The sequence below is a fragment of the Coregonus clupeaformis genome, chromosome 7, assembly GCF_020615455.1.
Source record: "Coregonus clupeaformis isolate EN_2021a chromosome 7, ASM2061545v1, whole genome shotgun sequence".
NCBI classification, from domain to species: domain Eukaryota; kingdom Metazoa; phylum Chordata; class Actinopteri; order Salmoniformes; family Salmonidae; genus Coregonus; species Coregonus clupeaformis.
In genome coordinates, this window is record NC_059198.1 from 7,627,961 (window position 1) to 7,655,137 (window position 27,177).

At 44.8% G+C, this 27,177-nt stretch overlaps 1 protein-coding gene across 1 annotated transcript in view; it reads left to right on the forward strand.

Annotated features, from left to right (window-relative positions):
• The first annotated feature begins 207 nt into the window (after positions 1-207).
• Positions 208-27,177, forward strand: part of LOC121570379 (neurexophilin-1) — a 32,303-nt gene continuing 5,333 nt past the window's right edge. The window contains exon 1 of the mRNA XM_041881838.2: positions 208-698. Within this exon, the coding sequence (XP_041737772.2) occupies positions 645-698 (54 nt within the window). The 5' untranslated portion in view covers positions 208-644. The remainder of the gene's footprint in view (positions 699-27,177) is intronic.

The following is a 27,177-nucleotide window of genomic DNA, read 5'->3' on the forward strand; positions in this document are numbered from 1 at the left end:
TAGTAGAACCACAGTGGATTTGACTCTATTCTGCTTGACTGCTGCTGAGAAATAGTGTGAGGGGATGAGAGAGATAGTTGGGGGTACACGCATGAGGGAGAGCAAGAGAGAGGGGGAGAGCGAGAGAGAGGGGGAGAGAGAGAGAGAGAGAGAGAGAGAGAGAGAGAGAGAGAGAGAGAGAGAGAGAGAGAGAGAGAGAGAGAGAGTTTAAACGTCAATGCAAGTATATGATTCCTTGCTACACGCGCTGACATGAGCAACGCCAAGAATTCCATTCATCAACTAGGCTTCATCCCGGTGGATATACACTGATACAGCCGACCAGATATGATCTACTTCATTCTCACTCACACTGTTGCAGGTTGAGCAGGAATTTCATACACTATTTTTCGTGGATGGTAATGCGGTACATTCTCATGAACCCATCTATGGATTTCCAATGTTCTAGCGATTGGACTCAAACCCGGGAAAGGTAAAGGGACAGGCGGGTGTTGAAGGTGCCCAGGTGTAGCAGTTGAGCCTGCGTTGGACATGGGACGGTATCTTAGCTTTTGGGGATACAGTGCCGAAGGAATAGCGTCTTCCTGAAGGAAAGCTGACTTCGGGCTGAAGCGGGAAGCTGAGACACGGGGGGCGCCAGAAAAATGCATTCCAACCACGGCTTTATCTTGCTTCTCCTAAACGGAACAGCGTGCTTGGTAAGCAAGAAGGGGCGACAGTGCCCAGCAGTGTAAAAAAGTTACACCAGTCATATGTGTGTCTGTCTCCATAGCATTCACCCCCGTCGTTACTAGGCTATCTCTTCATTCAGACATGTGCCACTCATTTGTTTGGCGAAAAGTGAAGGGAAATAACCGTGCATACTGTGTCGCACGAGCTACCAGACCCGACAAGGTTCCTTCTCCCAGGGCAGAGACCCTCGTGAGTGAGTATGCTGTGAGCGGTTGCCATGGATAGCATGCTGCGCCACGGACGACGGTCCCTTGCATTAAGTGTGCCTCGAATCTCCATATTGGAGTTCCACGGTTGAAGCGTATTCTATCCATTGCTGAAGTTATGTGTTGATGAACAACGAAAGGAGACTCTCCTTGACCGATCATTACTATATGTTATTTTGAAACAATTGAAAGATAACTTCATAACTGTACAAAGGTGAGAAGAATAGGCTACCTGGCATGAGACACAGCGCAACGTGTCCCCCATACAGGTGCTCATGTCTGGTCAATGTTTTAATGTTTCATTGTGCAACATTGAGTAAAAAAAAAAGAATTTAGATTTTTATATTGACCACTATCTGATTATTATAGGCCTATATCATAGCCTCTTTCGCAGGCTACACAATTCGATGTTCGTGCACTATAGCCTATGGCATTTCAGGTACCACACTGTTAAACCTGATGTACTCAATCAAAATGATGTTGTGATTAATGATCTTCAATAACCACAGGAGTCCTGGTAAATTACACGTTTTTAATGAGATAAACATGACTAACATCAACATGAAACTAAGTGCCTTATTGGGCATGTTTATTGACCATGTTGTGTGCACTATTTTAGCCTAAACTTTAATTCTCTAAACAACATTACGTCATCATGCTTTACATTTAGATCTATACGTAGAGCAAATTATAGCGTCAAGAACAAAAACGGAATGAGGTAGGCTAAATTCAAGTGTTGTCGGAAGGTTGCTTCTTTGATGTGTTGTGTTCTGTTCTGTTGTGACACCTTTGTGTCAGAGCCGCCGACCTTGTGGCTTTGTAAAGGCACGCACACTGTAAATAACCTTGGGCGCTTCTAACTGAACAAAGACTGTAGCGTACATGTGAATTGTAGACTATAATAAAGTATTCAAAGAGTTATTACCCACTGGGCACTAATGGTTGAGTTGACAACTAATGTAAATTCAACGTGAAATCAACAACAATTTAGGTTAAAAGTTTGGTGAAAAAAGACGAAATCCCCTTATGTTGAATACTTTTTTCAAACCCAATCAGTTTTCCACGTTTCAATGTCATCACATTGATTTATTTCATTGAAATGGCTTGGAAACAAGATGATTAAACCAGTTTTTGCCCAGTGGGTAGTTGCCTAATTAAAGATGCACTCCAGGATCTTAAGCACAGCAAAATCATAAAAAAATAGTAAGAATTTGATTTTTAACATATAAGAATTGCAAAAAATTAAAAATTATAATTGCAGGATGTAACCACAGAGTTTCTAAACCCAGAGGTGCAACATCACAAGTTCAAGCAGATCAGGCTGGGGGTTTGGGGTTTGAGAAGTCAATGAGACAAGTTACATTATTTTCCTTAGTTGTTAATTTTCTTGAAGTCTAAAGGCACAACCTAAATTCGAGCCAACGTCTTAAGTAGTTGAACGTTATTACTCCAACCTCGTGAAAGTGACAAACTGACACGTTTTAATTTTAGTCAAAAACAGCTTTACATTGAAGGAGTGCCTTTGATTTGACTGCCAGCATATGGCCATACCCATTAGGCCCAGTGACTTGATTCAGCAAATGAGCTTAACTAGCCAACATCACCATGACATCGCCTATACGTGTGATTAGGGATTTCTATCGGAGAAGCAGTTTCTGCCTATCTTCATACTGTACTGTCTTTGATGTAACATATTATACGAAATGGATGACTTGGTACACAATTTGATGACATAGTACACAAAAAACGGGGACAACTTTTGGCTCTTGAGCACCACTTTCAAAACTACTGGCTGAAATTATACAAACGTTTGAGAGTGCATCTTAAAGTAGGTAACCTATTTTAAATAAAGTCATAGGCCACTGTTTAGCCTACGTGAAATAAAAATGAGGTTATGGATAATTCAAAATAACTCAGAATAATAACATTGACCAGTCAGGTGTCATCATTAGGCCAAATGTACCACCGTCTTAAAACTATTTTTCTTCATTGATTGAACATTTGCAGGTCTTACAAAGGATTTAGGTTGTATGACATTGGCCCTATTACTTGACAAATTGAATAAATGTTCCCCTTCCATTTCCTCTAATCTAAGAGAGAGATTTTTGAAGTCGGAGAGCATGTTTACACTTCAAGGTGTATGTTCACACATGCTTGCCACATACTCTCAAACGCAGCAGGATTGCGCTTTCTATCAATATTCTACCATGTTGCTTATCTAAAAACCATGGCGCACTACTCTCTCAGCAGGGAATCGTGGGTAATTCATTAGCAGAATGACATTGATAAATTATAGAGCAATTAATAAATTATCCAATTTATTACACAATAGAGCTGGGATTAATAATCATAGACCATGCATTTATATTCAAATTCTGCTGATTTCCTATTGTACCGCCCACTCAATATTAGTGTGTAGCTTTACTCTCTAGGGTGTATAAGCCCACTCTGTCTGGATGGAAATAAGGTTATTAAAACACTATCAACACGAAGAAAGCAACAATAATGTGATGGATTTAGCGTCTCAAATGTTAATTAATATGCCATGCATTGGTTGAGATGAATAATATAAACAGTCTCAGTCAGAGTGCTTTGTAATTGACTGCTATGCTAAGAAATTATAGTACGTTTTTGGCGAGGGTTTAGCAATTTTTCATTCTATGACATGCAGCTCAGAGATTGGATTCATTTGTTTTTAATGGACTAAATGGCTTGAGCATTCAGTGTCATACAGTCAAGAGCCTATTACAACTAATTTGTTTGTTAAATGTTTATATTAGGGCTATTAATCCATCACTAGTCTTATAGCAATATCATTAGGTCCTTACAGTTAGACAGACAATGTCAGGGGTTATTGTGGTGAGAAATAAAATCATACTTTCTACTTTCTACAGGTTCACACACACACACACAAACACAAACACACACACAAAACACACACACACACACACACACACACACACACACATACACACACACACACACACACACACACACACACACACACACACACACACACACACAGAGAGATCGAGAGAGAGAAAGAGAAAGACAGAGAGAGAGAGACAGGTGAGGGGAGTCTGGCTCCTAGCATATCCACTGTGTACTGTGTGCCCATGGTCATAATGACCGGGGTTACAAAAGGGCTGAATAAGGAAGAGAGTGCAGAAAGGGAGAGTTAGCAGTCAACTACAGGGTGAGGGACAGCCTAATGTAAATAGGATAGAAAAAGACAAGGAGAGAAATGTGTAGAACAGTATACAACGAGAACAGAGAGGATGGAGAGAGACAGAATGAAATGAAAGAGGTGGGGGAGAGACATATGGAGGGAAGGAGAGAGGGATTGGAATGGATAGAGCGTAGAATAGATGGAGGAGTAACAGTAGTAATAATAATAATAATACATTTTATTTGTCGGACGCCTTTCAGGACACTCAAGGACATCTTCCATTAACAGTAGGTCTACATAAAATCAAGTGCAGGACATAAAATCATAAAATCAAGTGTAACAATCAAAGTGCAATTTAAAATCAAAGGACTAGACGAAACAGGACAAATAAAAAGAGGGAGGGAGGGGTTGGGTAGAGGATACAGTCCCAGTTTAGGGTAAGGGTTTAGGGGGTAGGGTTGGGAATAGGGAAAGGGAAGGGTAAGGGTTAGGGTTTGGGGGATACTGAGAAGACACAGAAGGGAGAGGTAGGACAGAGTCAATCATAGACCACAGGCTACAGGTTATAGGCTTCCTATGAAGAGGTGTGTTTTGAGGAGGTTTTTGAATGAGATGACTGTGGCTGCATGTTGCATGTGTGGGCGGAGAGCATTCCAGAGCCTGGGTGCCGAGCAGCTGAAGGCCCGGGCACCCATGGTGGAGAGGCAGAATGAGGGGTTGACAAGGAGACCAGCAGAGCAGGAGCGGAGGGAATGGGAGGGGGCATAGACTGGGAAAAGGTCAGAGAGGTAGGTGGATGCCAGGAGGTAGGTGAAGAGGAGTGTCTTACATTTTAGTCATTTAGCAGACACTCTTATCCAGAGTGCATACATTATTATTTATTTTTTCATACTGGCCCCCCAAGGGAATCGAACCCACAACCCTGGCGTTGCAAACGCCATGCTCTACCAACTGAGCTACATCCCTGCCGGCCATTCCCTCCCCTACCCTGGACGACGCTGGGCCAATTGTGCGCCGCCCCATGGGTCTCCCGGTCGCGGCCGGCTACGACAGAGCCAGGATCTCTAGTGGCACAGCTAGCACTGCGATGCAGTGCCTTAGACCACTGCGCCACTCGGGAGGCTTAAAGTTAGTACAGGATTGCAAAGGGAGACAGTGTAGATTGATGAGGAATAGTATGATGTGTTCAGTTGATCTGCTGCAGGTGAGGATTCTGGCAGCATAGTTCTGGACCAGCTGGAATCTGTTGGTGAGTTTGGTGGGGATACCAGTGAGGACAGTGAAGGCATGGATGAGGGTTTCGGTGCAATATAATCAAATCAAATCAAATTGTATTGGCCACATGCGCCGAATACAACAGGTGCAGACATTACAGTGAAATGCTTACTTACAGCCCTTAACCAACAGTGCATTTATTTTTAATAAAAAAGTAGAATAAAACAACAAAAAAGTGTTGAGAAAAAAAGAGCAGAAGTAAAATAAAATAACAGTAGGGAGGCGCTATATACAGGGGGGTACCGGTGCAGAGTCAATGTGCGGGGGCACCGGCTAGTTGAGTAGTTGAAGTAATATGTACATGTGGGTAGAGTTAAAGTGAGTAATTAACAGAGTAGCAGCAGCGTAAAAAGAGTCTTATGGCTTGGGGGTAGAAGCTGTTGAGAAGTCTTTTGGACCTAGACTTGGCACTCCGGTACCACTTGCCGTGCGGTAGCAGAGAGAACAGTCTATGACTAGGGTGGCTGGAGTCTTTGACAATTTTGAGGGCCTTCCTCTGACACCGCCTAGTATAGAGGTCCTGGATGGCAGGAAGCTTGGCCCCAGTGATGTACTGGCCGTACGCACTACCCTCTGTAGTGCCTTGCGGTCGGAGGCCAAGCAGTTGCCATACCAGGCGGTGATGCAACCAGTCAGGATGCTCTCGATGGTGCAGCTGTAGAATTTTTTGAGGATCTGAGGATCCATGCCAAATCTTTTCAGTCTCCTGAGGGGGAATAGGCTTTGTCGTGCCCTCTTCATGACTGTCTTGGTGTGTTTGGACCATAATAGTTTGTTGGTGATGTGGACACCAAGGAACTTGAAGCTCTCAACCTGTTTCACTACAGCCCCGTCGATGAGAATGGGGGCGTGCTCAGTCCTCTTTTTTTCCCTGTAGTCCAAAATCATCTCCTTTGTCTTGGTCACGTTGAGGGAGAGGTTGTTATCCTGGCACCACACGGCCAGGTCTCTGACCTCCTCCCTATAGGCTGTCTCATCGTTGTCAGTGATCAGGCCTACCACTGTTGTGTCGTCGGCAAACTTAATGATGGTGTTGGAGTCGTGCCTGGCCATGCAGTCATGTGTGAACAGGGAGTACAGGAGGGGACTGAGCACGCACCCCTGAGGGGCCCCCGTGTTGAGGATCAGTGTGGCAGATGTGTTGTTACCTATCCTTACCACCTGGGGGCGGCCCGTCAGGAAGTCCAGGATCCAGTTGCAGAGGGAGGTGTTTAGTCCCAGGATCCTTAGCTTAGTGATGAGCTTTGAGGGCACTATGGTGTTGAATGCTGAGCTGTAGTCAATGAATAGCATTCTCACGTAGATGTTCCTCTTGTCCAGGTGGGAAAGGGCAGTGTGGAGTGCAATAGAGATTGCATCATCTGTGGATCTGTTTAGGAGCAATATGCAAATTGGAGTGGGTTTAGGGTTTCTGGGATAATGGTGTTGATGGGACCCATGACCAGCCTTTCAAAGCACTTCATGGCTACAGACGTCAGTGCTACGGGTCGGTAGTCATTTAGGCAGGTTATCTTAGAGTCCTTGGGCACGGGGACAATGGTGGTCTGCTTGAAACATGTTGGTATTACAGACTCAGTCAGGGACATGTTGAAAATGTCAGTGAAGACACTTGCCAGTTGGTCAGCACATGCTCAGAGTACACGTCCTGGTAATCCGTCTGGCCCTGCGGCCTTGTGAATGTTGACCTGCTTAAAAGTCTTACTCACATCGGCTACAGAGAGCGTGATCACATAGTCATCCGGAACAGCTGGTGCTCTCATGCATGCTTCAGTGTTGCTTGCCTCGAAGCGAGCATAGAAGTGGTTTAGCTTGTCTGGAAGTCTTGTGTCACTGGGCAGCTCGCGGCTGTGCTACCCTTTGTAGTCTGTAATAGTTTTCAAGCCCTGCCACATCCGACGAGCGTCAGAGCCGGTGTAGTACGATTCAATCTTAATCCTGTATTGACTCTTTGCCTGTTTGATGGTTCGTCGGAGGGCATAGCGGGATTTCTTATAAGCGTCCGGGTTAGAGTCCCGCTCCTTGAAAGCGGCAGCTCTACCCTTTAGCTCATTGCGGATGTTTCCTGTAATCCACGGCTTCTGGTTTGGGTATGTACGTACGGTCACTGTGGGGACGACATCATCAATACACTTATTGATGAAGCCAGTGACTGATGTCGTGTACTCCTCAATGCTATCTGAAGAATCCCGGAACATGTTCCAGTCTGTGCTAGCAAAACAGTTCTGTAGCTTAGCATCTGCGTCATCTGACCACTTTTCTATAACCGAGTCACTGGTGCTTCCTGCTTTAGTTTTTGCTTATAAGCAGGAATCAGGAGGATAGAGTTATGGTCAGATTTGCCAAATGGAGGGCGAAGGAGAGCTTTGTATGCGTCTCTGTGTGTGGAGTAAAGGTGGTCTAGAGTTTTTTTCCTCTGGTTGCACATTTAACATGCTGGTAGAAATTAGGTAGAACGGATTTAAGTTTCCCTGCATTAAAGTCCCCGGCCACTAGGAGCGCTGCCTCTGGATGAGCGTTTTCCTGTTGACTTATGGCCTTATACAGCTCATTCAGTGCAATCTTAATGCCAGCATTGGTTTGTGGTGGTAAATAGATAGCTATGAAAAATATAGATTAAAACTCTCTTGGTAAATAGTGTGGTCTACAGCTTATCATAAGATACTCAGGCGAGCAAAACCTTGAGACAGCCTTAGTATTTGATTTTGTGCACCAGCTGTTGTTTACAAATATACACAGACCGCCACCCCTTGTCTTACCCACGTCAGCCGTTCCATCCTGCCGATGTAGCGTATAGCCCGCTAGCTGTATGTTATCCATGTCGTCGTTCAGCCACGACTCGGTGAAACATAAGATATTACAGTTTTTAATGTCCCGTTGGTAGGATAACCGTAATCTTAGGTCATCCAATTTATTCTCCAATGATTGAAGATTGGCTAATAGGATTGATGGGAGCGGCAGTTTACTCGCTCGCCGTCGGATCCTTACAAGGCACCCCGACCTACGTCCACGATATCTCTGTCTCTTCCTCATGCGAATGACAGGGATTTGGGCCTTGTCGGGTGTCTGTAGGATATCCTTCGCGGCCGCCTCGTTGAAGAAAAAATCTTCGTCCAATACGAGGTGAGTAATCGCTGTCCTGATATCCAGAAGCTCTTTTTGGTTATTAGAGACGATGGCAGAAACATTATGTACAAAATAAATTACAAATAACGCGGAAAAACACACATAATAGTACAATTGGTTAGAGGGCTGTAAAACGGCAGCCATCTTCTCCGGCGCCATCATTCTACAATGTCAGTGATAAGAAGTGAACTGTACTGGTAGAGCTAAGACAATACTGTACAGTGAGGGAAAAAAGTATTTGATCCCCTGCTGATCTTGTACGTTTGCCCACTGACAAAGACATGATCAGTCTATAATTTTAATGGTTTATTTATTTGAACAGTGAGAGACAGAATAACAACAAAAAAATCCAGAAAAACACATGTCAAAAATGTTATAAATTGATTTGCATTTTTATGAGGGAAATAAGTATTTGACCCCTCTGCAAAACATGACTTAGTACTTGGTGGCAAAACCCTTGTTGGCAATCACAGAGGTCAGACGTTTCTTGTAGTTGGCCACCAGGTTTGCACACATCTCAGGAGGGATTTTGTCCCACTCCTCTTTGCAGATCTTCTCCAAGTCATTAAGGTTTCGAGGCTGACGTTTGGCAACTCGAACCTTCAGCTCCCTCCACAGATTTTCTATGGGATTAAGGTCTGGAGACTGGCTAGGCCACTCCAGGACCTTAATGTGCTCCTTCTTGAGCCACTCCTTTGTTGCCTTGGCCGTGTGTTTTGGGTCATTGTCATGCTGGAATACCCATCCACGACCCATTTTCAATGCCCTGGCTGAGGGAAGGAGGTTCTCACCCAAGATTTGACGGTACATGGCCCCGTCCATCGTCCCTTTGTAGCGGTGAAGTTGTCCTGTCCCCTTAGCAGAAAAACACCCCCAAAGCATAATGTTTCCACCTCCATGTTTGACGGTGGGGATGGTGTTCTTGGGGTCATAGGCATCATTCCTCCTCCTCCAAACACGGCGAGTTGAGTTGATGCCAAAGAGCTCCATTTTGGTCTCATCTGACCACAACACTTTCACCCAGTTCTCCTCTGAATCATTCAGATGTTCATTGGCAAACTTCAGACGGGCCTGTATATGTGCTTTCTTGAGCAGGGGGACCTTGCGGGCGCTGCAGGATTTCAGTCCTTCACGGTGTAGTGTGTTACCAATTGTTTTCTTGGTGACTATGGTCCCAGCTGCCTTGAGATCATTGACAAGATCCTCCTGTGTAGTTCTGGGCTGATTCCTCACCGTTCTCATGATCATTGCAACTCCACGAGGTGAGACCTTGCATGGAGCCCCAGGCCAAGGGTGATTGACAGGTCTTTTGTGTTTCTTCCATTTGCGAATAATCGCACCAACTGTTGTCACCTTCTCACCAAGCTGCTTGGCGATGGTCTTGTAGCCCATTCCAGCCTTGTGTAGGTCTACAATCTTGTCCCTGACATCCTTGGAGAGCTCTTTGGTCTTGGCCATGGTGGAGAGTTTGGAATCTGATTGATTGATTGCTTCTGTGGACAGGTGTCTTTTATACAGGTAACAAAATGAGATTAGGAACACTCCCTTTAAGAGTATGCTCCTAATCTCAGCTCGTTATCTGTATAAAAGACACCTGGGAGCCAGAAATCTTTCTGATTGAGAGGAGGTCAAATACTTATTTCCCTCATTAAAATGCAAATCAATTTATAAAAAAATTTACATGCGTTTTTCTGGATTATTTTGTTGTTATTCTGTCTCTCACTGTTCAAATATACCTACCATTAAAATTATAGACTGATCATTTCTTTGTCAGTGGGCAAACGTACAAAATCAGCAGGGGATCAAATACTTTTTTCCCTCACTGTAAATAGGCCTGTTTAATTTTGTCTGGCTTGCCGTTCCAAATAAAATGGAATATTTTTTTCTCATATAATCTAAAAAACTGTTCGCTAGGTGTAGGCAAGACCATAAGCAAATAGGTAAACTGGGATAATACTAAAGAGTTAATCAGGGTGATTTTTCCACAAATTGACAGGTATTTACCTTTCCATGGTAGCAAGATCTTATCGATTTTTGCAAACTTTCAATAAAAATTTATTGGAGTGAGATCATTTATTTCATTTGGGATATGTATTCAGAGTATATCCACATCACCATCAGACCATTGTATTGGTAAACTACATGGTAATGTAGTGTACAATTTGCTTCAGTTAGAGGAGATGGAGGCGACTGAAACAAAAACATATGCTTAAAGTACTTTGTTTCCTCCTTCAAAATATTATTTGGTGAATCATGGGTGACTCCGTCATTTGTAACCAGTTTCAATAAATTATTTTTGGTAGCATTCCTATGTTGAAGATAAAAAAAAATATTTGGTGCATTTTTCCCCATATTCCATCCAGTTTTCTTTATTTTTTATAATACATTACACTTGATCTTTCTTGAATAAGATTCTCCATTTCTTTTAGTTTTTCCTCTAATTTATTCTGAGCCTCTATGTTACAGTTTTTATTGCTATCTATCTGTTCTGTTAAACCTTCTATTTCCTTTGTTAGTGTGGACTCCTGACCTAAATTGCTTTTGTTTTCGAGATTAGCACTGAATTGCATGGCCTCTAAAGGCACATTTAAAGGTGTCCCATACAAAAAGGGGATTTGCTGTACCTATGTTATGTCGGAAAAAAATCAGTTATAAATTCCTCTGTCCTGGTTAAAAACAAGTTATCATCCAATAGGCTTTGATTACATTTCCAATATCCTTGCCCACGTGGAAATTCAGTAAGAGTAATGTACAGTGGGGAGAACAAGTATTTGATACACTGCCGATTTTGCAGGTTTTCCTACTTACAAAGCATGTAGAGGTCTGTAATTTTTATCCTAGGTACACTTCAACTGTGAGAGACGGAATCTAAAACAAAAATCCAGAAAATCACATTGTATGATTTTTAAGTAATTAATTTGCATTTTATTGCATGACATAAGTATTTGATCACCTACCAACCAGTAAGAATTCCGGCTCTCACAGACCTGTTAGTTTTTCTTTAAGAAGCCCTCCTGTTCTCCACTCATTACCTGTATTAACTGCACCTGTTTGAACTCGTTACCTGTATAAAAGACACCTGTCCACACACTCAATCAAACAGACTCCAACCTCTCCACAATGGCCAAGACCAGAGAGCTGTGTAAGGACATCAGGGATAAAATTGTAGACCTGCACAAGGCTGGGATGGGCTACAGGACAATAGGTAAGCAGCTTGGTGAGAAGGCAACAACTGTTGGCGCAATTATTAGAAAATGGAAGAAGTTCAAGATGACGGTCAATCACCCTTGGTCTGGGGCTCCATGCAAGATCTCACCTCGTGGGGCATCAATGATCATGAGGAAGGTGAGGGATCAGCCCAGAACTACACGGCAGGACCTGGTCAATGACCTGAAGAGAGCTGGGACCACAGTCTCAAAGAAAAGTATTAGTAACACACTACGCCGTCAAGGATTAAAATCCTGCAGCGCACGCAAGGTCCCTCTGCTCAAGCCAGCGCATGTCCAGGCCCATCTGAAGTTTGCCAATGACCATCTGGATGATCCAGAGGAGGAATGGGAGAAGGTCATGTGGTCTGATGAGACAAAAATATAGCTTTTTGGTCTAAACTCCACTCGCCGTGTTTGGAGGAAGAAGAAGGATGAGTACAACCCTAAGAACACCATCCCAACCGTGAAGCATGGAGGTGGAAACATCATTCTTTGGGGATGCTTTTCTGCAAAGGGGACAGGACGACTGCACCGTATTGAGGGGAGGATGGATGGGGCCATGTATCGCGAGATCTTGGCCAACAACCTCCTTCCCTCAGTAAGAGCATTGAAGATGGGGTCGTGGCTGGGTCTTCCAGCATGACAACGACCGAAACACACAGCCAGGGCAACTAAGGAGTGGCTCCGTAAGAAGCATCTCAAGGTCCTGGAGTGGCCTAGCCAGTCTCCAGACCTGAACCCAATAGAAAATCTTTGGAGGGAGCTGAAAGTCCGTATTGCCCAGCGACAGCCCCGAAACCTGAAGGATCTAGAGAAGGCCTGTATGGAGGAGTGGGCCAAAATCCCTGCTGCAGTGTGTGCAAACCTGGTCAAGACCTACAGGAAACGTATGATCTCTGTAATTGCAAACAAAGGTTTCTGTACCAAATATTAAGTTCTGCTTTTCTGATCAAATACTTATGTCAAGCAATAAAATGCAAATTAATTACATAAAAATCATACAATGTGATTTTCTGGATTTTTGTTTTAGATTCCGTCTCTCACAGTTGAAGTGTACCTATGATAAAAATTACAGACCTCTACATGGTTTGTAAGTAGGAAAACCTGCAAAATCGGCAGTGTATCAAATACTTGTTCTCCCCACTGTATATGCCAATTATATGATGGTCCGACCGCATTCTGTCCCCTATCAACACTTTTTTAACTTGTGGTGCCAACGAAAATGACATAAGAAAGAAGTCAAGACGACTAGCTTGATTGAGTCTCCGCCATGTACAGTGGGGAAAAAAAGTATTTAGTCAGCCACCAATTGTGCAAGTTCTCCCACTTAAAAAGATAAGAGAGGCCTGTAATTTTCACCATAATTTGCAAATAAATTCATTAAAAATCCTACAATGTGATTTTCTGGATTTTTTTCTCTCATTTTGTCTGTCATAGTTGACGTGTACCTATGATGAAAATTACAGGCCTCTCTCATCTTTTTAAGTGGGAGAACTTGCACAATTGGTGGCTGACTAAATACTTTTTTCCCCCACTGTATATCTCACTAGATCAGGATATTTAAGCCTCCATATATCTACTAGTTCTAATGTATGCATGACTTTCACGATTTCCTTAAGAGCATGAGGGTGATTGTTTGTAGTGTGATTTCCTTTACAGTCCATTGAGCTATTTAAAACGGTATTATAATCTCCCACCATAATAATAGAGTCTTGAATTGCTTGCAGAGTTGATAATTTATTATATATATTGTCAAAGAAGTGTGGATCATCACTATTTGGTCCGTAAAGGTTAATGAGCCATATCTGTTTATGGTCCAATAACATATTTAAAATAATCCATCTACCTTGCGTATCTGTTTGGACAATTTGCACATTCCTTTTACCACGCAACTTCATCTAGAATTGTTGAATGAGTTTCCTGTAAACAATATATATTATATTCCTTCTCTTGGAGCCATGTAAATATTGTTCTTCTTTTGTTATTATCTGCTAAGCCATTACAATTATAACTGGCTATACTTATTTCACCACATACCACAATGGGATACAAGTTTCAAATCTATTTATCATTATATATGTTTGTAAATTTACCAATAAAAAATACCATAGCGATTGACTGTCCATATAGCTGTACCATGATATTTGCATTGCTACTAAGTAACCCTCCAATTGTTCTCCACTAATTCCCCCGCTAAAGCCCCTCCCCATCCCAAGTTGGGCCGTCATCCCAGTGTTCAGCATACCACCCCCGTCCCCCCGAATCCCTAGGCCCCTGAGAGGCCAGGACCCATCCATTGAAAACAGCACACAGTGCCACCCACAAAACAGAAGCAGGTCATCCGCCAAAAGCATTTCCAATGCTCTCACCTCAATATATATATATATATATATATATAGCCATTTAAAAATATATATCCATTAAAATATCTTGCATATCTTATTTTCCATCATTTTTTATTAATATGCGTAAAATGTCTGCAGTTCATGCGTAGGATTTTAACCTATAACCTGGATTGCCATTGTATTACATTACATTTTTGTCAAGCAATTATTATTTTAGCAAACAATTATTGTGGTTCATCCTATATTCTCCCTAGCATCCTTACCCCCTTGCAACAGATGTGGGATAAACATACACGCACATACTCTAACACACTCAACCCCTTTCCTCCACAATCAATCATAAGATCAGATGCTCAATGGCTGTTACATCTCAGTCTCCCGAGTGGCGCAGTGGTCTAAGGCACTGCATCGCAGTGCTAGCTGTGCCACTAGAGATCCTGGTTCGAATCCAGGCTCTGCTGTAGCCGGCCGCAACCGGGAGACCAATGGTGCGGCGCACAATTCGTCCAGGGTAGGGGAGGGAATGGCCGGCAGGGAGGTAGCTCAGTTGGTAGAGCATGGCGTTTGCAACGCCAGGGTTGTGGGTTCAATTCCCACGGGGGGCCAGTATGAAAATAAAAAAAGAATAATGTATGCACTAACTGTAAGTCGCTCTGGATAAGAGCGTCTGCTAAATGACGTAAAATGTAAAAGAAAATGTAAATCTCAGAGCCCAACTCAAGAAAGGACCTGATTTAAGAATGCATAAACAGTTACAGCTGTTTGAGAAAGCATGCAAGATTGAGCAAAAATTGACAACAATGTGAGATTTGATTAATCTATTTAATCTATGTCAAGTCCTAGGTGATGGAGATCAGCTCCACCCTCTTTACCTGAGACACAAACACTCTGGTACCCCGTATTGCCATATCTCTGTCTCCTACTTTCTTTATTGATTGTTTTGTTTAACCTTTATCTATCCAGGTTTCATTGAGGTCAAAACTCTTTTACAAGACGGACCAGGTCCAAGACAAGAGCAGGCAGGCAGGGTCATGGTGTAACAAGAGGTTACAGACATTAAAACACCTCCCTGTTGACTCAATGGACTCTTACTGTACTTCAATAATTCCTCCAACAGTCTAGAGGTAGACAGACACACTACGGTGAATGAGAGGAGCTTTAGAGAAGAGGCAGAGAAAAGGGTCAGTGGTGTTATTATGGACAGGCTGTTACTTCCTGCTCGGGTTATAAAACAACTTGAGTTATGCGCGGGCATGGCATGGATGACCCTAGAGGTGCGCCTTTCTCATGACCACCAAGCGAGTACCCCAGCGCTGGGCCTCAGGCCCCTCTCAGCCCCCCAGGCCCTCAGTATCCCCTGCTGCCTGCCTGACATACAGCAGCAGAGAGAGGCATGATGGGTAGAGGGAAATTGTGTTCTGTGACACATCACCAGACAGGCAGGCGTTCATAGTACTGACCCACAGAGCTGCCTGTCCACAGACAGAAAACACTTTTCTGAAGATAGCGCAATTTGTCAAATCAAATCACATTTTATTTGTCACGTGCCGAATACAACAGGTGTAGACCTTACATGAAATGCTTACTTACAAGCCTTTAACCAACAATGCAGTTTTTAGAAAATAATATTGATTAAATAAACTAAAGTTTTAAAAAAAAGTAACACAATAAAATAACAATACAGGGGGTACTGGTACCTAGTCAATGTGTGGAGGTACAGGTTAGTCGAGGTAATTGAGGTAATAATTTATGTACATGTAGGTAGAAGTAAAGTGACTATGCATAGATAATGAAAAGGCTATTTGATTAATTGTTCAGCAGTCTTATGGCTTGGGGGTAGAAGCTGTTAAGGAGCCTTTTGGACCTAGACTTGGCTCTCCGGTACCGCTTGCCGTGCGGTAGCAGAGAGAATAGTCTATGACTTGGGTGGCTGGAGTCTTTGACAATTTTTAGGGCCTTCCTCTGACACCGCCTAGTATAGAGGTCCTGGATGGCAGGAAGCTTGGCCCCAGTGATGTACTGGGCCGTATGCACTACCCTCTGTAGCGCCTTACGGTCGGATGCCTAGCAGTTGCCATACCAGGCGGTGATGCAACCGGTCAGGATGCTCTCGATGGTGCAGCTGTATAACTTTTTGAGGATCTGGGGACCCATGCCAAATCTTTTGAGGGGGAATAGGCGTTGTCATGCCCTCTTCACGACTGTCTTGGTGTGTTTGGACCATGATAGTTTGTTGGTGATGTGGACACCAAGGAACTTGAAGCTCTCGATCCACGATCAGCTCCTTTGTCTTGCTCACGTTGAGGGAGAGGTTGTTGTCCTGGCACCACACTGCCAGGTCTCTGACCTCCTCCCTATAGGCTGTCTCATCGTTGTCAGTGATCATGCCTATCATTGTTGTGTCGTCAGCAAACTTAATGATGGTGTTGGAGTCATGCTTGGCCACGCAGTCATGGGTGAACAGGGAGTACATGAAGGGACTAAGCATGCACCCTTGAGGGGCCCCTGTGTTGAGGATCAGTGTGGCAGATGTGTTGTTGCCTACCCTTACCACCTGGGGGCGGCCCGTCAGGAAGTCCAAGATCCAGTTGCAGAGGGAGGTGTTTAGTCCCAGGGTCCTTAGCTTAGTGATGAACTTTGTGGGCACTATGGTGTTGAACACTGAGCTGTAGTCAATGAACAGCATTCTCACATAGGTGTTCCTTTTGTCCAGGTGGGAAAGGGCAGTGTGGAGTGCAATTGAGATTGCGTCATCTGTGGATCTGTTGGGGCAGTATGCGAATTGGGTCTAGGGTTTCCAGTGTTCTAGGGTTTCTGGGATGATGGTGTTGATGTGAGCAATGACCAGCCTTTCAAAGCACTTCATGGCTACAGACGTGAGTGCTACGGGGCGGTAGTCATTTAGGCAGGTTACCTTGGTGTTCTTGGGCACAGGGACTATGGTGGTCTGCTTGAAACATGTAGGTATTACAGACTCTGTCAGGGAGAGGTTGAAAAAGACACTTGCCAGTTGGTCCGCGCATGCTCCGAGTACACGTCCTGGTAATCCGTCTGGCCTCGCAGTCTTGTGAATGTTGCCCTGTTTAATGTTCTTACTCACATCGGCTACTGAGAGCGTGATCACACAGTCATCCGGAACTGCTGGTGCTCTCATGCAAGCTTCAGTGTTGCTTGCCTCAAAGTGAGCATAACATTTAGCCTGTCTGTTAGGCTCGCGTCACTGGCCAGCTCTCGGCTGGGTTTCCCTTTGTAGTCCGTAATAGTTTGCAAGCCCTGCCACGTCCGACGAGCATCAGAGCCGGTGTAGTAGGATTCAATCTTAGTCCTGTATTGACTCTTTGCCTGTTTGATGGTTCATCTGAGGGCATAGCGGGATTTCTTATAAGCGTCCGGATTAGTGTCCCGCTCCTTGAAAGCGGCAGCTTTAGCCTTTAGCTCAGTGCAGAAGTTACCTGTAATCCATGGCTTCTGTTTGGGATATGTACATACGGTCAATGTGGGGACGACATCATCGATGCACTTATTGATGAAGCCTGTGACTGAGGTGGTATATTCCTCAATGCCATCGGATGAATCCCGGAACATATTCCAGTCTGTGCTAGCGAAACAGTCTTGTAGCTTAGCATCCGCGTCATCTGACCACTTCCGTATTGAGCGAGTCACTGGTACTTCCTGCTTTAGTTTTTGCTTGTAAGCAGGAATCAGGAGGATATAATTATGGTCATATTTGCCAAATTTAGGGCGAGGGAGAGCTTTGTACGCATCTTTGTGTGTGGAGTAAAGGTGGTCTAGAGTTTTTTTTTTCCTCTGGTTGCACATGTGACATGCTGGTAGAAATGAGGTAAAACGGATTTAAGTTTTCCTGCATTAAAGTCCCCGGCCACTAGGAGCGCCGCTTCTGGATGAGCATTTTCTTGTTTTCTTATGGCCTTATACAGCTTGTTGAGTGCGGTCTTTGTGCCAGCATCGGTTTGTGGTGGTAAATAGACAGCTACGAAAAATATAGATTAAAACTATTTTGGTAGAGCTTATCATGAGGTACTCTACCTCAGGAGAGCAAAAACTAGAGAATTCCTTAATATTAGAGATTGAGCACCAGCTGTTATTGACAAATAGACACAGACCACCACCGCTCGTCTTACAGGAGGTAACTGTTCTGTCTTTCCGACTGTATATTATCCATGTCGTCGTTCAGCCACGACTCGGTGAAACATAACATATTACCGTTTTTAATGTCCCATTGGTAGGATAGTCTCGAACAGAGCTCATCCAGTTTTTTCTCCAGTGATTGCACGTTGGCCAATAGGACAGATGGTAGAGGCGGCTTACCCACTCGCCTACGAATTCTCACAAGGCACCCGGATCTGCTGCCCCTGTATCTCTGTCTCCTCTTCATGTGAATGAAGCAGCAGTATATCCTTTGCGTCAGAGTCATTAAAGAAAAAAATGTCATCCAGTTCGAGGTGAGTAATCGCTGTTTTGATATCCAGAAGCTCTTTTCAGTGATAAAAGACTGTAGCAGAAACATTATGTACAAAATAAGTTACAAACAATGGTAAAAATAAAAAAAAAAAAAATAGCACAATTGGTTAGGATCCCGTAAAACGGCAGCCATCCACTCCGGCGCCATTGTGTGGCATGGATGACCCTAGAAGTGCACCTTTATCCTGCCCACCCAGCTGTGGCATTCCCCTCTGAAACACTGGGACACATAGAAAGAAAGGGCCTTGGATAAATTTATGTTGGTCTGTTGTGCTAGAGAATATGTTACAGTATGTGTCTGTCAGGAATTGTTTGAACCACACAACAATGATATACAAAGGTTGTAAAAGGCTCTGCAATGGTCAATACAGCATTTAATGCGATGCGGCCTCCGCAGAAGTCAGAGCAAACATACGTTTTGCGCTTCGGCAGAGCAGAGCTGTTGTGAAGGAAGTTGTCAAGGAAGTGAGTTTGTGTTTATACAGGACCTCCCGCCCCCACCTACTGTCAACCAATCATGTCAGTGCGGAGTTATACAGAGCCCTCCTCATTGTAACAACATTTGAGAGGTACATGGCGATGCGGTAGAGAGCTTGATTTGGCCTCTGCATGCCTCCAGAGGCTCTGCAATTGCGTCACACCCTCCATACAAAGCCTCTGACCACATTTTCAGATCAAGCATAAATTGGCTGTAAGTCAGTGTTGCATCCATAGAATTAGAAGTAATTTCACCTTTGATTATTTCAACCAGTAATAGGAAGGAAGCGTCACACAATTGTATTCCTCTGAGAATGCTAGCCACTTGAGAGCTTCCTCCTATTTGTGCTGAATAGACTTGTATTTATGTAAATAAAAAGTTATCTCAAGAACAAACAGCTTTAGAGAGCGGACAGAGGCGGAACTCCTTTTTACTGTAAATATAAGCAGGTTTATTTGAAGAGGGGACATCTGTCACCATCTGTTACTACAGAGAGACCACTAGTGATGTCCTCCTGATGATGCAGTGGGCTATGGGTCCCATGCTGACCCCACCAGGCTGTGACGGGGGCTCCTGGTGACATCATCAGGGGGTGATGGGCGGGCTGTTTGGTGCAGAGTAGGGGGGAGAAAAGACAAACAAGTATCTACTCACTCCATCAACCAGCTGACTTAGGGGCCTCCAGTGTGTGGTCCCGAGATGTTGAAGTGATCTGAAGGACTCGAGTAGTGTATGTCTCCAGGGCTAGTGCTCTGCTCTGGAAGGGTTTTCTGTTTACTGTACTAGAACAGACTGAGTTTGTACTGTAGCTTAAAGGAGATGTAAGATGTAGGTTGGAGCCATGACAATGTCAATGGCGATGTCCACACACTGTTGATGTTTGTGTTGGTACTATAACCAGACACAAAAGCCAGATAGTTAATACTCCCAGATTGATCTCTGTCCACTGATATGACCTCGAATGAAAGTTAAGCCCAGTATTACACAGTGCATCACCACAGAGAGAGAGAGAGTTAGAGATGGAGAGAGAGGGAGAGAGCGAGGGGGAGGGAGAGGGAGAGAGCGAGGGAGAGGGAGAGGGAGAGAGAGAGTCCAGTCCCCTCTCAGGTCCTCTCAGACAGGTGGGCATATACAGTAGCAGAACTCTGCTTTAATCAGTTCTATCCCATCAACCCCTGCTCTCTCTCTCCTCCTGCTATCCTGCTCCAGCACCGCTCTCCACTCAGCCGCCTTGTCGATATCTTATAATGTAAAAATTCGATAGCCAATTCAGAGCAAGGTCTCTCCCTCAGCATACTAAATTCAGCTGCAGGTCCAGTGGGATGGTAGAACTGAACTTGTCCAAAATGAGTAAGGAGCTCAAAAAAGAGAGAAAGAGGCTGAACGTAGTGAATTCATCCACCCAGCGCAGAGCTAAGCTCCGGTGACCCCCTTGAAGCCGACGTAAATTATTAATTAAGAGTCAAACGCCTTGTTTCTTGTGAAATTACCTTTCCCTCCCCCGGCCCTCCCCTCCACGCTAGCCATTGGAATAATTAGTTATAAGGGCACAGACGCTCTCTGATTTTAATCATGTAACAGAAGGAGAATATTCCTACAGTGAGCACATTAGGTCTGGAGTTTGGTGGGAGGGAAAAAAAACCACAAAGCATCGGTGAACACTTTGGAAATCTGAGCAGGCGCTCGAGCCTTTAATTAAAAATGTATGTCATATTGGAGATGAAGATTTCAACTCAACAGCCAGAGGAAAATGGAGAGCTTATTGAAGCCATCTGCTGCCCAGGAGAAGGATGTGCTTTAATAAGCACCTGCTTTGTGGCTCTATATGACCAAATACCATATACAACGTCTCTGTAGATGTGGATATTGATGAGAAGACACATCTGAATAGGTGAAACTCTCAAAAAATCTATTTTCAGTAGCAGTATTTCTCTAGTTGACACTATGGCCTCTCATCACCACCTGAGCACTGTGACAGAACAGAACAGTTAGTTCAGAGATTTGAGCTGACTTTCTCCCTAATCTCTGTTCTGTATTTTAGCAACTGTGTGCCGGTGACGCCAGGGGAAAGGGAGGGTAAAATGGTGTACCTGTCACTTTAACAGTCTGAATATTTCCTGTGGAGCTGGCGGCTCTTGTTGATCATTTCCTCCCTCTCATCCTCTCCCGTTCCTCTACCCCCTGCCGCGAGGAAGGCCCCAGGCCTGTACTCACTAACGCTTAATGCGTCACAATTACCACAGCGATGGAGCCTGCAGACCTCCCACATTCCCTCCAACCATTTCACTGACTCACACAGCTGCACACATGACAGACAGACAACAAAATCACCCCCCGCCAACAACCCTAGACTCTGACCTGATTGCACCTTCGCCCGCATTTCAACTTCATGTAGCTCAGATCAGCTGATAAGTGCTCTTTATGAAGCTTCATAAAGTACTTTGAAACCTAACACCAACATTGTACCTCGGATTACAACTCAGCCTAATACAGCTGCTGTTTAACAGGTCTATTCAGCTTCTTCAAACTGCTGTGCCATGCTATGTCCGTCTTATACAGCACTATTCAGCCTCATATAATTTTCCATCTTTCACTTCAGACATCAGTCAACATAAGCAGTCCAGTGTATAACCTTCAGCACGGTGACTCACTCTACAGAAGTGTTCCTTCAAGCCGTTAACCATCTGCTCTAAAGCGAGGGGATCTCATCCTCATTGTTTTATTACCCCAGTAATCATCCGTTAAGCCCGTTCTAACATGTCTCCCACACTGATGCTGTGAGCTCAATGACACCTCTGACACCTCCAGCAGTTAGAAAGGCTTCAATAGTTTGTTCCACAGCAGCACTATGTCTTCCCTAACCTCTAACTAACACACACGTCCTGTTCTGTCTCACCCTGAATGCTCTGTTCACATATTCAGCTCCTTAAACGAACACATCTCATGCAAGTTATGGCTCAGTGAGATTGTATTATAGAGGGGACAATGTGTTTGTTGTTCAGCTCTTCTCCTTGCCGGCACTGACTGTCTGAGTCACTGAACCACTGAGTGTCTGGGAAATTAGCTCAATGTAAACGTATGAGACATAGAGTATCATAAGGATTCATACAGTGGTATATTCCACACAACCCTGGAGGGCACTGTGATGGCCACCACTGAGACTCTGCAGTGCCACCTATGGAGCCTGGCAGGCAGGCAGGCAGCGTGCTGCTCTTTGCCCACCAAACATCATCCCATGAAGGGAAAGGAGTCAAACCCAAAGTGGCACATCATTCAGGGACAAGGGGGAATAGTGTATTTGTCATCACAGTCACAGCGCCTGGCACGCACTCGAGGCAAGAGAAGGCGTCTGAATAGATTAAAATCAATATGTCTACTGCTCCCTGTTTTTTATTCATTATTAATGAAGCCAAGGAGGAATTCTCAGGGACGCTATCAGAAATGTCAAATAATATCACATTTTAGCCGGCAGGGTTCCTTGTCAGGCTGATGTGTTTGTGTCTGAATGAGAGTCAGCTCCAGTCCCTGTGGGAAACATGGGGGACAGTGTTGACTGTGGCCCAGCCCAGGTAACCAGACCAGGGGTGTGTAGTGTTGACTGTGGCCCAGCCCAGGTAACCAGACCAGGGGTGTGTAGTGTTGACTGTGGCCCAGCCCAGGTAACCAGACCAGGGGTGTGTAGTGTTGACTGTGGCCCAGCCCAGCTAACCAGACCAGGGGTGTGTAGTGTTGACTGTGGCCCAGCCCAGCTAACCAGACCAGGGGTGTGTAGTGTTGACTGTGGCCCAGCCCAGCTAACCAGACCAGGGGTGTGTAGTGTTGACTGTGGCCCAGCCCAGGTAACCAGACCAGGGGGTGTGTAGTGTTGACTGTGGCCCAGCCCAGCTAACCAGACCAGGGGTGTGTAGTGTTGACTGTGGCCCAGCCCAGCTAACCAGACCAGGGGTGTGTAGTGTTGACTGTGGCCCAGCCCAGCTAACCAGACCAGGGGTGTGTAGTGTTGACTGTGGCCCAGCCCAGCTAACCAGACCAGGGGTGTGTAGTGTTGACTGTGGCCCAGCCCAGCTAACCAGACCAGGAGTGTGTAGTGTTGACTGTGGCCCAGCCCAGCTAACCAGACCAGGAGTGTGTAGTGTTGACTGTGGCCCAGCCCAGGTAACTCAAACAGCCCTACAGGGACCAGACAGAAAGGCTGAGGTCTGGAGACTCCTCATCTCCTCCAGAGTCTGAGTCCATAGCTAGACCACAACACAACCACATCAGTGGGAATCCTCTACAGACTGCTACAATGCGATGCAAGTTGTTACGAAAGGAAATACATGTCTTAGAGTGACAGAAAATCAATATTACAAGACTGTCTGAAATGCAAGAGAACAAATCTGAGTGAGCCTGTAGAAATCTGTATAAAATGGAGTAAGAATGAGTAAGACTTAATAATCCTGACTAAGCCGGTATAAGGAAGCCTTGATAGTCAAGACAGTGGATGGATCAGAGCACAGACAGAGCAGCATGCATTATGTATCACTGTATAACAGTGGGATCACTGGGAAAAACCCTGCTCTATCTGGCAGAGAGAGAGAGAGAGACCATGCACACAAACACACACACACAAATACACACACCCACACACAATCGCTAATAGGGTACTGTCCACACACATTTCGGCAACCATCCATTTTATAATGACACTAACACAAACAAAGAAACGGCGACACAAACAGACTCACATCCTCTCCACAGTTAGATCACAAGGACAGAAGAGCACTCTGGGCTCTCCGACAGCACCTACCTGTTATTAGATCATTACCATCTAATAATTACCCATTACAGCCTGCTCTCACACACACTGACACACTCCACAAAGCCATAGCTGAGCAGAGCACGACTATCTTATCTCTCTCTCCTTTCTCCTTTCTCCTCACTCACTGTTAACATCTGACAGCTTTGTGTGTGTGCCAATACAGATGTGTGTGCCTTAATTGCACATCAAGGTTTATTCGCCTACCCCTCCTCCACCTCCACACCAAAGCAATAATTGTTTCTACCTTCATCCCCCCAAGGCCTCTCAAGTAGCTGAAGGTATAGGAGTCTATTTCTATTTCATCTGCTGCTTGGGGAGCAATATACAGTGGGGGAAAAAAGTATTTAGTCAGCCACCAATTGTGCAAGTTCTCCCACTTAAAAAGATGAGAGAGGTCTGTAATTTTCATCATAGGTACACGTCAACTATGACAGACAAATTGAGATTTTTTTTCTCCAGAAAATCACATTGTAGGATTTTTTATGATTTTATTTGCAAATTATAGTGGAAAATAAGTATTTGGTCACCTACAAACAAGCAAGATTTCTGGCTCTCACAGACCTGTAACTTCTTCTTTAAGAGGATCCTCTGTCCTCCACTCGTTACCTGTATTAATGGCACCTGTTTGAACTTGTTATCAGTATAAAAGACACCTGTCCACAACCTCAAACAGTCACACTCCAAACTCCACTATGGCCAAGACCAAAGAGCTGTCAAAGGACACCAGAAACAAAATTGTAGACCTGCACCAGGCTGGGAAGACTGAATCTGCAATAGGTAAGCAGCTTGGTTTGAAGAAATCAACTGTGGGAGCAATTATTAGGAAATGGAAGACATACAAGACCACTGATAATCTCCCTCGATCTGGGGCTCCACGCAAGATCTCATCCCGTGGGGTCAAAATGATCACAAGAACGGTGAGCAAAAATCCCAGAACCACACGGGGGGACCTAGTGAATGACCTGCAGAGAGCTGGGACCAAAGTAACAAAGCCTACCATCAGTAACACACTACGCCGCCAGGGACTCAAATCCTGCAGTGCCAGACGTGTCCCACTGCTTAAGCCAGTACATGTCCAGGCCCGTCTGAAATTTGCTAGAGTGCATTTGGATGATCCAGAAGAGGATTGGGAGAATGTCATATGGTCAGATGAAACCAAAATATAACTTTTTGGTAAAAACTCAACTCGTCGTGTTTGGAGGACAAAGAATGCTGAGTTGCATCCAAAGAACACCATACCTACTGTGAAGCATGGGGGTGGAAACATCATGCTTTGGGGCTGTTTTTCTGCAAAGGGACCAGGTCAACTGATCCGTGTAAAGGAAAGAATGAATGGGGCCATGTATCGTGAGATTTTGAGTGAAAACCTCCTCCCATCAGCAAGGGCATTGAAGATGAAATGTGGCTGGGTCTTTCAGCATGACAATGATCCCAAACACACCGCCGGGCAACGGAGGAGTGGCTTCGTAAGAAGCATTTCAAGGTCCTGGAGTGGCCTAGCCAGTCTCCAGATCTCAACCCCATAGAAAATCTTTGGAGGGAGCTGAAAGTCCGTGTTGCCCAGCGACAGCCCCAAAACATCACTGCTCTAGAGGAGATCTGCATGGAGGAATGGGCCAAAATACCAGCAACAGTGTGTGAAAACCTTGTGAAGACTTACAGAAAACGTTTGACCTGTGTCATTGCCAACAAAGGGTATATAACAAAGTATTGAGAAACTTTTTGTTATTGACGAAATACTTATTTTCCACCATAATTTGCAAATAAATTCATAAAAAATCCTACAATGTGATTTTCTGGATTTTATTTCCTCCTTTTGTCTGTCATAGTTGACGTGTACCTATGATGAAAATTACAGGCCTCTCTCATCTTTTTAAGTGGGAGAACTTGCACAATTGGTGGCTGACTAAATACTTTTTTTCCCCACTGTAGCTTCTCTGAAAACCAGACATAAAGGTATATCTGCTCTCAACTTGAATAGACACAAGAATGTAACAGCAGAAATATATATATTGTGATGTCACGAGAGGCTGTGTCCTGGAGGGATGTTACATCCCCCTGAGATGGCTGCAAACCCAGACAGCCAAGGCTCCATCTGCTGGTATGGTCGGGAACTCCAACCCTCTATGGCCAAATTTTCCACGCAGCGAAACCAATCAGAGCTGATGAGCTGAAGGTTTTTTGAAGGGAAGAGACACGGTCTCCAAGCTGGGCTCTCTGGAGGAGAAGAGTGCTGCACGTCCACTTCCATGAGAAATATAAGGATTTGGAGATTACTTACCTTTGGGAAATACTCACCTTTGGATATATGCACCTGTGGAAATACGGTGTGACATTTGGAAGGGACGTTTTCTGGTTGGCCACTAGCTGCAACGTGGAATACAGTAAGACTGGGGAAAAGTTATTTGAGCGGGGGAGAGTTATGATTTTGGATGTGGAAGAGACATCCCTGAACTGTTAACCCTTAAAGAGCCACCAGAGAACAGAATTGTGTTATACTTTCGTTAGTTTCCCAAGACCTTTAATAAAATCCTTGTTTTGGTTGAACCTGGTCTCCTTGCACTACTTGAGCAATCCCGCTGAAAGCTGTGTAGCCTCTCGTGACATCACAGATGGTGGAGAATACAGGCACGCTCAAGCGTTGAATAGTGCATGTCAGAGGAGGATACCGAAGGTTTGATCACCCAGTTTTCCAAGTTGGCCGTAGGTCTCCCGACTGAAATGGAGGACATATTGAAAGCCCTTGTTGCTGGCCAGCAAGCCCAGATGCAAGCAAACGTGGCTCTCTTGGAGGAGCAAAAGAAAGCCAACCTTCTGAAGGCAGAGGAATTGCAGTTGCAGAGACAGATGGTTGTCCAAAATACCCGCCCAATAAAGGCAAGTGACTTTATATCTAAGATGGGAGCTACCGATGACATTGAGGCATACCTGCATGCATTTGAGGCCACGGCCACTAGGGAAGCCTGGCCCAAGCAACAGTGGGTTGGTCTGTTAGCCCCCTTCCTAACCGGGGAATCGCTGAATGCTGTCCGGGACCGGGCTGACCAGGTTACTGACTATGATGCCCTGAAGTCTGAGATCCTCAGCAGATATGGACTCACAAAGTTTGGTATGGCCCAGCGCTTTCACAGCTGGACCTTCCAACCAGACCAACCTCCTCGGGCGCAGATGCATGAACCGGACTGAACCGCAAGGAAATGGCTGGATCCGAGAGGAATACAGCAGGGGGAGCGGTTGTGGTGGATCGTTACCTTCGCGCCCTGCCTTATGAGGCAAAACGGTTCATCAGTCAACAGGCCTTGACCACGGCTGATCTGACCGTGGAAGCTGTGGAAAAGTACCAGGCCACAGCGGAGA